This window comes from Lepidochelys olivacea, assembly GCF_965140295.1.
Source record: "Lepidochelys olivacea isolate rLepOli2 genome assembly, chromosome: 7".
Taxonomy (NCBI): Eukaryota; Metazoa; Chordata; order Testudines; family Cheloniidae; genus Lepidochelys; species Lepidochelys olivacea.
Window position 1 is genome coordinate 20582288 of NC_140417.1, and position 14355 is coordinate 20596642.

Here is a 14355-nt window from a genome sequence, read left to right on the forward strand (position 1 = left end):
TGGCTGAAACTTAACCTACTTACAGTCTTTGTCTAAGCAGGTTTCTCACCTATAGTCGGGCTCCAGAGATTTCAGTCCCTTTGGGTGAAGATCTGCCTTTCTCAGAATACAAGAGTTCTGGCCTCTTGTGTCCCACAAGTTATGGCCTTTCTGATTCTGCTTATATTTCCTAAAGTCTATTGTCTCTGTTTCAAGAGCCAGGAAGGCTTCCTGCGGTGGAGGCTTCATCCCCCATCATAACAGTTAAGCAGTCTTCCCTCCCCACGCCCTGCTCATTTAGCTTGATGGCTTTGTTTGCCTTTTATGTAGATGTACTTCTCATTGTCCTCTGCAGTACTACCTGGCTCAATTGACAGTGGAAAACAGGCAAAACATCATTCCTTTGTCTAGGAGAGGCTGGGCTTACGCATTGCTTTCCATACACCTGTTAAGAGCATCTTTCCAGCACACATCTTTATGCACCGCCCGTACGTCCATCATACAATTAATTTCCCATGTGTTACCAGTTTGCATGCGATGCCTCACATGCCACCTTTTAGATACAGATTGTGACAACAGTGAGTAGGAGCAATGTATCAGCCTGATGTGAATGATGGTATGCTGTGCCCTCTGCCATTTGGCATGGAGGGATTCCCTGGATCACAATTGGATCATTTCAGAACCTCAAAGATTTTCTTCTAGAGAGAGGGGAAAGTGTGAGGGGAGAAAATTTTTCCTCAAGTTGGCACACCCATTCCTATCAGGAGATGGATGATTTTGTGCCCGAAACAGGGAATTGGGGGTCAGAAGGCTTCTAGTAGTCACATCTTTGCTACCAGTTGACTGACCATGTGTCCTTGCGTAAGTCGCTTATCTCTCAATGTCTTTGTTTCCCTATCTGTAAAATGGGGACCGTGATACCTCCCTCCCAGAGCTGCTGAGGGGCTTCATTGGCCATAAAGCATTTTGAGATCCCTATGTGAAAGTCAATATAATAGTGCAAGGTATTACTTGCTTTACCGGGACTTGGCTCCATTATTGATTAACAAAATATGACATGCATTAGAAAGCTGCTGTGTATCTTTAAGCTGTGCAGCAGTGGGCTCTGGTCTGTTAGCTCAGCAGTAATGGACGTATGGCCCTTGGCGGACACTGAAGGTTTGAGTTGGATATCTCTTAAGCTCTGAGCCGCCAAACAGCTAATTAAAACTGTGTTGGCTTGTGAGAGAGACTCTTACCAACAGTGAACTGTGCTTTACTCTGATCTGTAGTGGGATTGGGGTACCTTCCCCCTGTTACGGAGTGTAGCACCTAGTCTGCCTTGTTCTACCTATGCGGCATGCCACCCACCTGAAATGCCCAGATGACTAATTTTTTAGGGCTTCTTGACTATCCCTCTCTGCTGCTGCCACCAGCACCGTCTTTCCAGGCCTGAGGAAGGTGCTGAAGTGCCTAATGCCACAGTAACCTCTCCGTAGTGCCGAAGGGACCCATAGAAATTGATTCAATAATGTGATCATTCACTTTGCCTGCTGACTTTTCTCAACAATTCTTTTTAAATTAGTTTTGAACTTAATAGCCCTGTGCTAATTGCTCCGAACTAATTTTGCTAAATTGCAGGTGTCTGATCCTAATTTGGGAGAAGAGTAAATTGTCTTTCCCTAGCACAATGACACAAGTTTGAATGGCTGGTCTCTCTTCAACAAATGCCTTTTTAAAAAATGAACAGAGGGCAATCCCTGGTCACTGTCCTAGAGGTCAGCAGCATGTGGTGACCCAGGGCTTGTTTGCACTGGTTTTACGAATGGTATGTGTTTAAACTGATGGAGTTAACTCTGTGAAACTTTGTGTGTGGAAACTTTGTGAGCGGATTGCCCTGTATCTCCATGAGAGCTTCCTGGTGACCTCTGAGGCAGATTCCTGTGAAGCGAGGGAGTCAATCAACAGCCTGTTCCACCGCTCGGTGGTGGTACACACATCATACAGACACAAGCCTGCTTTCTGCAACCCTCCTGCCCCCAACAACTCTGGGATAGAGAAGAGCTCCTGGTATGCATCTCTGGCCTCCGAGTCGTTCTCTTCCTCTGGGTCCCCCTCCCCACTCCACATCCTCGTCCAAGATTTCCTCCTCCTGGCTCAGTCCACTCTCAACTGGCATGTGAGCCACCGAAGTATCCACACTGGACTTCGCAGTGGAGGTGGGGTCACCACCAAGTATCACATCCAGCTCTTTGTAGAACCGGCAGCTCGTGGGCGCAGCACTGGAGTGGCGGTTGCCTCCCGTGCCTTGTGGTGGGCGTTCTGTAGCTCCTTCACTTTGACCCTGCACTGCCGTGTGTCCCGGTCATGGCCCCTTTCTGTCATGCACTGTGAAATCTGTCCGTAGGTATCATAATTCCTACGGCTGGAGCGCAGCTGGGACTGGACAGCCTCCTCTCCCCAAATGCTGATGAGGTCCAGCAGCTTGGCATCGCTCCCAGCGGGGGATCGCCTGGTGCGTGGAGCCGGCATGGCCACCTGGAAAGGTGCACTGAGACCACTGCACACATCACCGAGCAAACAGGAAGGGAACTTTAAAAATTCCCAAGGAATTTACGGGGTGGAGATGACGGTTGGTCACCTGAGGGCAGGGCAGTAGAGTTCAAACCGATGACCAGAGAGGCGAGAACAGGCATTGTGGGACAGCTCCCGGAGGCCAATCGCAGTGCTGTAATCGCCCAGGGTGTCTCCACTGGCATGGAGGCGCAGTGCCCCCGGTGCAGAAAGCTCTGCGCCTCTCGTCCGGGGGGGAGTTTTTACAGCGCTGCAACTGTGCAGTGTCTGCACACTCAGTGGCTTGGCAGCGTGTGCAGCTCGGGAGTCACAGCGCAGAAAGCTGCTTTACTGCCCAGAAACTTGCCAGTGTAGATGAGGCCTAGCACACACAGGCTGAAAAACCAGTATCCTAAATCCCTCAACCCAGATGGCTTAGCTCTGACCTGCAAGGTGCCTTGGGCTGTACCTCCATTGTTTGTACTCGGCTCTCTCTACTACCGAAAAGGACGTAATTTAATTGCTCCTTTCATTGAGTCTGAAAGAAAGTGTGACACCCGTTGACTTTAAGGAGGTTTGTGATTTGTCTGTGGATCAAAGTCTCACCTGATGCGCTGAAAGTTGCTAATTGGCACTAATGTTAAAAACTGTTTTAGCTCGAATCTTATTCAAACCAAGCTTAAACATGACTCCCAATTGGGAGTAAAAAGCCATTGTGAACAGGGTCTAACTGAGATCTAGAAAACTGAAGCTCTGCATATCTGGCAAAAGCCCAGGTGAAGGAAACTTCTGCTCACCTGGTTGTGTCCAGAGAGTTAGTTTTCAGAGTAACAGCCGTGTTAGTCTGTATTCGCAAAAAGAAAAGGAGGACTTGTGGCACCTTAGAGACTAACCAATTTATTTGAGCATGAGCTTTCGTGAGCTACAGCTCACTTCATCGGAGAGTTAGTGTCTATGAGGAATAGTGTAAAATCACAAGGAAGAACCATACATCAATGCGTTCCCATTTATCTGAAAGCTGGAGTGAGCCCTGTCTCCAATTGTAGTCAGATAACATCAGCACTTTAGTGTGTGTGCATATTGTAGAAGAGAAAAGCCTTGCCCAGAATAATCAAGGGCCTTGGAGGCCTCGAATGCAGGAATTCTCAGAGGTGATTCTATTAGCTGCTCTTTTGAAGCGGATGGCTGGCTTTCCGTGAAGCTCTCCGCCTACACGCATCCCAGAGTGCTGGGGAGGGCTCCAACTCTGGCTGTGGACTGCATAGTGTAAAAACTTTTATCTGCTTCATAAATCTTGCTGCTTTACAATGGCTTTAGGTAATATCATAGGGAGGAGGGGGACCCTTATCTAGGCAGTCAGATGCCTGGTATCCAGATTTTCCCCCCCTCTCCTCTTGAAATAGTTTATTGGATATGAAGGGAGTTAAGATATGAATATATGAATCTTCCTCTGTCTCTCTCTCTGTCTGTCTGTCTATGTCTGAGCAGGAACAATCTCTAATACAACATCTGATGGTTAGTTGTAATGAAAACACATTTGCAGACATTAACAAATTACAAAATTTCCTCACTCCTGTCAGGTAATAGGTAAGTCTGGGTCTTTAGCCCCATTTTATAGATAGATAAACTGAGGCAGAGAGGTGAAATTACTTGTCCAAGGCCATAGAGGGAGTCTGTGCCAAAGCCATGATTACTGAGGAGTTCCTGGCTCCCAGTCTTAAGTGCAGACCCACTTGCCTTTCTCTGAATAGCTGGTAATATAGGATTCTATTCTCTTCCTGGGTTTCTTTGTACTTTTCTAGGAAGAGAACTAGTGCATTGTCTCTCCACTCTGCAACCCTCTCTAACCTCCCAGGAGACAAGCATTGTAGTTGCTTTTAATATTATTGATATAAGTATTACACGGTCTTAGAGTACTGTCTGGCCTGATCTTATTTCATCAATGTAATAAAAGGTGGTCATGTGGAAACTGGTGCAACTTTGTAATAGCTCTAGAACCTATTACCACATCTTTGTTTTGAAGCCACAGAACTTATGTATTGACACAAGAGGAAGTAAAGGTGCAGCAAGAGGCGGATAGAGAGAACTGGGTATTTAAGATTCCGTCTATACCGGTGAACGTGCAAATTACCTTGCCTTCCTCGATACTTTATAGTTGGCAAAACTGCAATAGAACTGTCTTAAAACTCCATGCTATTTTTGTTTTTCAGATACTGTAGCCAATGCTTCCGGTCCGTTACTAGTGGAAATAGCCAAGACTCCTGGATCTACACTAGGAATTACTCTGACAACAGGCACACATCGGAATAAACAGGTCATAGTCATTGACAAGATCAAGCCCGCCAGCGTGGTGGATAGGTATGAACCTGAGCAAGATGGCAGTGTTGCACTTGTCTTCTCTGCTGCTTACTTTGTTCCATTTGAGTTATATTCCACTTCTCCCCCATTGAAATGCACTAGTTTCTAGAAAAAATGTGGTTTTTTTTAAGCAATGTCCAAGGATTCTGTGCAAAATTGGTGGGATTAAAAAAAATCTCATTGGACTCTATTCATCAGCAACAAATTTGATCCAATGCATATGAGAATTGAGCCCAAATATGAAGTCTACATCTGAATATCTTCAAGCCTTGAGATGTTCAAAAATGTAGAGCTGATGTTTCTGGCTTGTGCCCATTTGTTATATACACTTTATTGCTTTATGCTAGGGTATAGGAAATACAGGCCTTTCTACAATCCTAGGTCATGATTAGTGTAATAGTCTTGTCATTGAATTCCTTCATTGGCTGCCAGGATTTAATGTACACCTGAAACTCGGCCTATATTCATAAAGAAGCTGGCTGGGTTTTCAGCCAACTTATCCTGTGGGTGCAAAATATTAGAATCTCATAGGTTTTTGATTTGGCTTCAACTGAACCAATCCAAACTTGATTGTCACCCTTTGAGCTTTTGGCTTCATTTGCTAGAAGCTGGAAATTTAAAGGGGAGATCAGAAAACTGAGAAGAAAACAGGTTCACGTGAAAGCCCTGGTAACCAAAATTGCTGAATTTTGCCCAACTCTAATCCTAACCACAGGACACAAATCTGTGCTCTTACATAATGGGCTGTGTCTTTCCTCTGCAGGTGTGGGGCCTTGCACATTGGTGATCACATCCTCTCCATCGATGGCACCAGCACAGAGCACTGTTCCTTGTTAGAGGCCACTCAGCTCTTAGCCACCACTTCGGAAAATGTCAAGTTGGAAATACTCCCTGCTCACCAGAGCAGACTCCCCCTGAAACCTCCAGACACAGGTGTGTACTTGCAGTAAGAAGCCAAACCTTGTTTGTTTGTTTTTAATGCTGACATAATATCTGTACCGTGGTTCTCATAAAACATTGGATAGCTCCAGGGAGAGACATCTAGGGAGAAAAATAGACATTCTGCTGAAACACAGTGGATGAGACGAAGTTTGTCAAGTAAACTAATAGAAAAAAGTGACTAGCCTCTAGGCTTCAGAATAACAGCTGTGTTAGTCTGTATTCGCAAAAAGAAAAGGAGTACTTGTGGCACCTTAGAGACTAACCAATTTATTTGAGCATGAGCTTTCGTGAGCTACAGCTCACTTCATCGGATGCATACCGTGGAAACTGCAGCAGACTTTATATACACACAGAGATCATGAAACAATACCTCCTCCCACCCCACTGTCCTGGTAATAGCTTATCTAAAGTGATCATCAAGTTGGGCCATTTCCAGCACAAATCCACGTTTTCTCACCCCCCCACCCCCATACACACACAAACTCACTCTCCTGCTGGTAATAGCTCATCCAAAGTGACCACTCTCCCTACAATGTGCATGGTAATCAAGGTGGGCCATGTCCAGCACAAATCCAGGCTTTCTCACCCCCTCCCCCTTTTTTTTCCCCCCGGGGACGGACACACACACACACACACACAAACTCACTCTCCTGCTGGCAATAGTTCATCCAAACTGACCACTCTCCAAGTTTAAATACAAGTTTAACCAGAACGTCTTGTGTAGAGAGTGGTCACTTTGGATGGGCTATTACCAGCAGGAGAGTGAGTTTGTGTGTGTGTGGGGGGGGTGGAGGGTGAGAAAACCTGGATTTGTGCTGGAAATGGCCCAACTTGATGGTCACTTTAGATAAGCTATTACCAGCAGGACAGTGGGGTGGAAGGAGGTATTGTTTCATGGTCTCTGTGTGTATATAAAGTCTGCTGCAGTTTCCACGGTATGCATCCGATGAAGTGAGCTGTAGCTCACGAAAGCTCATGCTCAAATAAATTGGTTAGTCTCTAAGGTGCCACAAGTCCTCCTTTTCTTTTTAACCTCTAGGCTTGTATGGGCACATCTGACTTGGGAATCCATTGCTCTGCAGCATCACAAGCTGTGCTAAGCTCACATCCTTAGTCCTGTTGTATTAATTTAGATGGAATAAAAGGGCTAATGGTGTTAACATAACCCACTTACTGTTTAACATTAAATGCAGGTTTGATTTACAGGGACTTTACCCTTGCTTATTATTGTGGCAAATATACTATTAACATTCATTATTAATAAGAAAAACAGTTGAAGGATTTGAAATGTAAAGCATTAAGTAAGGCTTTTATTTTAAGGGGTTTTTTGGTTTGTTTGTTTTCAGCGAGAGAGAGTTTAGAAGAAACCCCCCCCCTTGTTTGACAGCGTTTTAGATTGGGTAAAGGAGAAAAGTTAGTTGGCATAGGCTGGAGCTGCTGCTGCCACTGTTAAAGTTTGATTTCATTTTATTGTAGGTGGTGTTTGGGATTTGGCTGGAGCCGGTAGAGGTGGTGATGATGATCCTTGATAACGTTCCTTTTGCCCTGTTTGGTCAGGACATCACATAGGATGATGATGAAGGCCTGGGGTCTTGGCAGATGATGGGGGTGGCAGTTATGATGGTGAAAATTGCTTTAGTTGCTTCAGTTTTTAATTTGTTTTTTAAAGTTTTTTTTTTAAAGAACTTTTAAAGGGAATGGTGGGTGGAATAGCTTATTTTTGTCATTTTGTTTATTAATTAGGCTAAACATTTCAGATTAATTTTGATTTATTTTTGGTGTTACTTTTTTGTTTACTAGGTATGATTTTAATAGGTTTTTTGAACTATATTAGTTTTTTGTTTTAGACTAATTTAGGAGCGTTGGAGGGGTCATCCTTTTTAACATTGGTTATAGGTTGTGATTTTTTTTATGAACTTTATATTGTTTTTAATTGAGTTTACATTTAAAATAAATATGTAAGCCCAATTATTACAAGGGTACCCCAAAATGATTTTTTTTCTATTCAACAATCCTTACATAGGCATCTGGCTTTCAAGGTGCATCTTTAATTGTGCAGGGCCTGGCACTTGCCTTGTGAATGATGCCAGTAGATAGAGAATTAGACCACAAGTTGGTCCAGTTATGGAAAAAATGCAGAAACATGAGTGCTGGTCTTCCTGCTCAGCACTGCCGTAATTGCTGCTTGATCATGTGCCCCTGAGTCTGAGCAGAAGAAGGTGGTGGACTAGAAGAATCAGTGAGAGGAAATATCACTAAAGGAGTCAATGACAAACCCCCCAGGATTTCACCCTTGGAAGCCTCATTGTTATCCGTCTTAGGGTAAGTCTCTACTGCAACCCAAGGTGTGATTTCAGTGCAGGCAGACTTACCCACACCAGCACCACTAAAAATAGCAATGTAAATGCAATGTCATGGACTTCAGTGCAGACTGGACAAGCATGCTGGAGACCCTGGGCATGTACTTGCGTTACTAGCCCAGGCTGAAGCCTGTGCTGCCGTGTCTACACTGGTATTTTTAGTTGTGATCGCATGGGTATAGCTACAAGTGCTGCAGTCACACTCCGATTGCAGTGTAGATGTGCCCTTAGGTACGTCTATACTCTGAGCTGGGGGAGTGATTCCTGGCTTGTGTGGGCATCCTGGTGCCAGCTCTCATCTGAAGGAGCATGCTAAGAATGGTAGTGTAGCCATGGTAGCATGGACCATCATGGCATAGGCTAGCTGCCCTATCCACAGGGTCCAGGTGGGATTATACTCATAGCTGCTAGCTCACGCTGCTGTTGCCCATGTTATAGTGTTTCTGCTACAATTTTTAGCATGCTGGTTCAGATGAGAACTAGCATGAAATATGTTCATGTGAGCTGGGAATCACACCCCCAGCTCCAAGTGTACACCGTGCCTTAATCTCTCCTCCTATAAGACAAGAGTTGGCAGAGGGTCGGATCCTCATCTAAACCTAGGCTGAATTCAGTGCCGATACCATAATATTTAATGCAGTCCCAGCCTGCTCTGTTAAGGGGTAAACTTCACATTCTGCACAGCAGGCCTGCTCTTTCTGGGGACTGAATAAGTCGAGACTGATTGTTAGTGTTTCATGGTGCCCAGGATCAGATAATGTAACTGCCAGTTCCAATCACCTCTATGGTGCTTTCTCAGTCGTCTGGTTGCAGGGCACCAATCTTGCACGCGCCCATTTAGTCGTTGGTGACCGATAATAGCCCAAGGCGAAGCTCACAGTCCATTACCGCTCCAGGATGACTTGGGAAAGGAGGAATTTGTAATGTCCGTTAGCATAATCTAATGAATCATAAAACCCTAATAACTGCTCCTTTTCTAGAAAAGTTTAAAGCTCTAAAATGCCTAGATTAATTTGTGCAGAATTAGAGCAGTTGAGCAGAGGGGCTAATGACTTGACCCAGGTGCCCAAGAAAAATGGAAAACTAATCCTTTTTCAACAGCCATTAAAATGAGCATTCTCCTTCCTGCTTTGGTGCCCTGCTCCTAATCTCCTTCCAAAACACATGCATTCAGGAGGTACCTTTAATGGAGGGATGGCTTTGTGTATGTACCCAGTCATTTCCCCCCATCCCCACTTAGATCAGCCAACCGTAGTAGCAATCCAGAGTGCAAATTTCTTAGCATAATCATGGCACTTCAAGGCAAAAGGTATGAAAGTGACAACTGTTCCCACGTTATTTAAACTGTTTAACGAATGAAGGTCAAAACAAACAGATGCCCTTGAGCTGCACGTTGAACGGCCGTTGATATGACGCAGAGCTCTGTGTGCTGTGGATCCAGGCTGGTGTATGTCCTTAAATGTTCCCTGCTCCTATCTATCTCTGTGTGTGTGTGTGTGTGTGTATGTATGTATACATAGAGCTGAGCCCTTAGTGAAGTAATAGGCCGCTATCTGCGGGGTCTAGGAGTGGGAGAACTGGTGAACAATGCTGCCTTACAGGCATCTGCAGCTTTCTTGTGGCGGCTGGTCCTGCGAGAAGCTGAGCACGTTCTGCTCCCATTGACCTCCGTGGGAATGGGTGGCCCTCTGCATCGTAAGTGATTGAGCTCTTAGGGCCAAACTGATATTTGCCCTGCAGCCTCTTTATACTGTCTAGGTTGGTGCAAAGGGGCTGTAGGGCAGACATAAACCTCCCCCCCTCCCCAGGGAATAACCCCTGCACAGAGGGTCTTAGTACCCCCTCCATGTAAGTCCCTCCCCTTCCCCCACTGCAAGGGTAGGGGGAGGCTGTAGGAGGGTGGCAGTGGGACCCTGGCTGCCCAGAATAAGGGAAGCACAAGCCACCTCCGCTATGTCCCTCCACCAGTGCTCATGCCAGCACAGGTATGAATTTGCCCCATAGTGATTAACCCCCAGGACCACATAATAAGCTTCAGGTGGTTGATCTTGTACGGGTACATAGGGCTGTACATGGAGCAGGGCGTGGGTGTTACTCTGCCACCCTCTTTGCAGTATCCTGTTCATGTGAATCTGGGAACAAATGAGGGCACAAGAAAAATGGGCCATGCAACACAAAACAGGTAAACTTCTTCAGTGGATGGCAGGTGTGTAAGGCCTAGAATATCGCCTTCTGGAGAGCAGCAGAGTGTAGGTGGGTAGATGCCATTGACATCCCATAGAGACACAAGAATGTCAATTACTCTTCATTAAATACTGTTTAATATTTGGTTTTATGAGAACAAAACTCCTGTGTTTTGGATCTGACCAAGGGTTGCCAATTTTGGTTGGACGTATTCCTGGAGGTTTCAACACACGGCTTAATCTTTAATTCCCTGAAGCCTCCAGGCCACTCCTAGAGGTTGGCAACCCTAATCTGAACTACTGGACAGTGTCCCCTATATTCACAGCATGCAAACTGCATAGCTGGAGCCATGTCTTTTAAAAAGCAGATAGTTTCTCATCTGCTCAGTTCGCTAAATAAATCACACGGGACGCAGAGAAACAAGTACACCGAATTGCAGAGGAAATGCCTGAGCTGAACAATGTGATTGGTGTAAAGTGCCTATGGAAGCCTATAGTGTGATGGGTATCACATAAGCAGAATTTATTTCCAGTGTTTAGATCATCAGGGAACATAACTTTTTAGATCAAATCTGTGTGGCGAAGTCACTAGTCGAGCGGGTGTCCTTGTCAGAGATCTGTTTCTTGGTAAGAGCTGATCCTGCTTGTGCTGCCAGCAATTACACTTGGAGAGAGAGAGCTCAATTTGCAGAGAATATCTCATCCGTGAAGGATGGTTATCAGTCTGTGAAAGGTTAAAAGAGCTCCACTATAAGTCATGGCTACAGTGACTGTCTGCTGTGGGATGCAGTTTGTATGTTGCTGAAAAGAGGGTCTGTTGCAAATTTGCTCATTTTATCAAGCATTGCCCACCAGGAAACAAAAATATAGATAGATAGATAGCACGATGCATGTCACCTGGGAAATAGATCCAAGTGCTCTGGGAGTAGGAAATCAAACCACGTCAGTGGCCACGGCCAGTTCTTGGTCCAGGGGCCTTGATAAGAAAACATTCAAATATCACTTCAGACAGAACAGAAAATGTGCATGCATCTTGGTATTCATTTATCTGTTCACCTCAAAGAGTGTGCATGGCACCATAAATAGGTATCGTGAAGCCAAGGTAGCTCCTGCATGGAGACTATGCTCTAGGACCCTAATCCTACAATCAGATCTGCACAGGCAAACCGTTGTGCTGCTATGGAACCCCTGAAGTGCTGGGCTGGAAGAAGGGATAAAAAGGAAAGCCGTCGAGTGGCTTCCTGCATGTTTGCCAAGTGTCATGTTTGCGCCCTGGTTTTTAAAGCTTTTTTTTTATGTAGACTTCCTGTAATGTAGGCTCCTTTTTCTGTTTGAGTGGAGGCACAGTGTGTGCGGTTTGTGTGTTTAATAAGATTTATGAAAAACAAACAAAAAACCCTTCCCTCTTTCTTCTGCCTTGGTGAGTGCTCTGGAGCCCACAACTCAACATGACAGGAGTCCCTCCCATCACCATTAGCCTTGGCCTAGGTGTGACATTATCTGTTGGTTGGTGAAGTTACTGCTGGTAAAAGGTGCCAGATGAAGCTCTAAAAACTGACCTCCCTTCAGCATGCACATATAGTGTTCAGCATTGGCTGGAATCCCCCGTGGTGCTCTGTTAATATGTTTAGTTCTGCCCTGGTAAGAGGATGGTTCTGTCTCAGAGACCCTTCAATCTTTGGCTTTTTCTGGTAGTCATTTTTTATATAGATGCCTGACCACTGGTGAACAAATAGTGACCACAAATGCATTTTGCATTGGCCCTATCTACGGTACGGGTGTTTTAGGGGGAAAAATCCCACCAGTGCTACTGTTAGTTCATCTGCACCAGTGGTAGTGTAGGTGTGAACCCTACAGCAGACAAGACTCCCTTTCAAAACCTCCTGCAGCCTCTGAAGCCTTGTCTACAGTAGGGCTCCCAGCGCATGGTGCCACTGAAATAGTGTTAGCACCAGCAGGAGCCCCAGTGTAGACCAGGCTTCCAGGAGTTCAGGCTAAAATGCTCTAGTGTAAGCAATACCCGTGACTATACAACAGCTTTCAGATGGTAATGAGTCTTGGGCACTACCGACCTGGGTTAGATTCACGCCAGTGGCTCTGAGGTGAATGGAAGCCTAGTTCTTGGGGAAGCAAATTTCCGACATCCACGTCATCCATTTGTTGTTGTGCTGTGACATTACTCAGTGACACATCCCTGCTGCTGACACTCTGTCACTGCACCCTGACACCGCTTTCCTACCCAAACAAAATTATGGCTGTTCTTACCAATGGGACGTTGGTGGGGATGTGGAAGTTTGGTATATGTTGCAGCCCTTGTCGAGACTGGCAGAACTGTGTGCATGAGACGCCTGCATGGTGCCTGGCTCAATAAAGTGGTGCTAATGTGACTTGACTCAAAGTCCCCCGTGGGGAAAGGCTAATGCATTGATCCACTGATCTACACAGCTCTCCCAATGGCTGAATCCTCAAAGGCTTCTGTTCCTCGTTGCTTATCTTAATTTTCTTTTCCCTGTCTTTGTGGTTTTGTTTCTTGTGTGTGCTGATTGCAGTCAAGGTGCAGAAAAGTGACCATCACCATTGCTGGGATCCCTGTGTCAACTACTGCCACACCCACCATCCAGGGCACTGCAAGACACCCACCTGGAACCAGACCTCCAACCAAGATTATTGCAAATGTAACCCATCCACTAAGCATTTGTGTCTCTCTCTCCGCAAGAGCTAGTAGCTCTGCGGTCGTGCTTACTGACCACTCACCTCCCACAGTAAGCTTAAAGAACACTGTCAAGGTTATCGATCCAGAATGTGACCCACCACTTCCTTGGTCTCCAAATCTGTGTCCAAAAATCCGTAATGAGGTTTTTATTGTTAAGTGAGTGTGTGCAGTCCAGCACATGGGGGAGGGGAGCAGACAACCCTACAATAAAGCCCAGCGTGCTGAGCAACCCTATAATAACACACTAGTGTAACTAGCTAGGCATGCTCTTGGGCAGCTCTACAATATGCTGATGACATGCTGCAAAGAAGACAACTCTATACTAATGATACCAGCATATTTGGTTAAGGAGGAGACAGTCCTACAGTAACACACCAGTGTGCCCAGCGTAATCATAGGCAACCTTACAGTAAACACGCCAGTGAGTGCATGCGTGGTTAGGCAATGGAAGTTTCCAGCAGAAAGCATGTCCTGTTTTAATCTGCTGAAGTAGTTGCTTGCTTGCTTACTTGCTTGCTTGATGTATAACTGGCGAGTTAAAAGTTTGCGTTTAACCATGCTGGTGAGCTAGGTTTGTTTTCTCTTATTTATTATTCTTCGTGTGGGTATGTAACATGTTCTGTGTTTGCATAGCTCTGGTTGCTGCCAATTTCTCATCGCCCAGCATGAACACACAAGGTTTCCCCTGCCAGAATTCGAATACGCTACCTCGGAGCTCCCAACCCATGAGCCCGCGTGCCACCATGATGAGGAGGAGACAGAGGAAGAAGGACCACAAGAGCTCTTGTAAGTGGGATGCCTGGCTAGAAGGGTGTGTTGATCTCAGTGCCACCAACCCTTCCCTCTTCCTACTCAGGTGCCCTCACTAGGGCCAGCCTTGGACACAAGCAGTGGAAGAGACTGGTGGGCCCTGTGCTTTTGTGAATGCTGTGCTGACAGCATCTTGCAGTCCCCTTTTCCTCCCCACCTTTTTGCCAGCAGGGATCAGAGTTTGGAGAAACTTTGTCATGAGTTTAGTTTCTCTCCCTTAATTTGTACTGCTCCTACTACTCCAACCTTTCCTGCAGTGGGGCCAGAGTCCTGGCCCAAGTTAATCACTGCCGCCCCGCCGCCCCCCCCCCCCAATCTCTCCTGCCTGCATCTTTTAGGTCTTGCTCTTGCTTGAGACCTTGCAAATCATGAGCTTGCCCCTCTGTCCCTGCTGATAAGTGGTGCTCCTGTGACATACTGCATCCACCTCCATGTGTGTTCATGTTAGGCTCCCCTCCCCGGCAGTGTTCCTTTACCG

At 45.9% G+C, this 14355-nt stretch overlaps 1 protein-coding gene across 5 annotated transcripts in view; it reads left to right on the forward strand.

Annotated features, from left to right (window-relative positions):
• Nucleotides 1–14355, forward strand: part of GRIP2 (glutamate receptor interacting protein 2) — a 479198-nt gene that overhangs the window by 416283 nt on the left and 48560 nt on the right. For all 5 annotated transcript variants that reach the window (XM_084633196.1, XM_084633197.1, XM_084633198.1 and 2 more), the window contains exons 8-11: nt 4722–4869; nt 5633–5802; nt 12904–13029; nt 13701–13853. In XM_084633196.1, coding sequence (XP_084489322.1) covers nt 4722–4869; nt 5633–5802; nt 12904–13029; nt 13701–13853 — 597 coding nt within the window. The remainder of the gene's footprint in view (nt 1–4721; nt 4870–5632; nt 5803–12903; nt 13030–13700; nt 13854–14355) is intronic.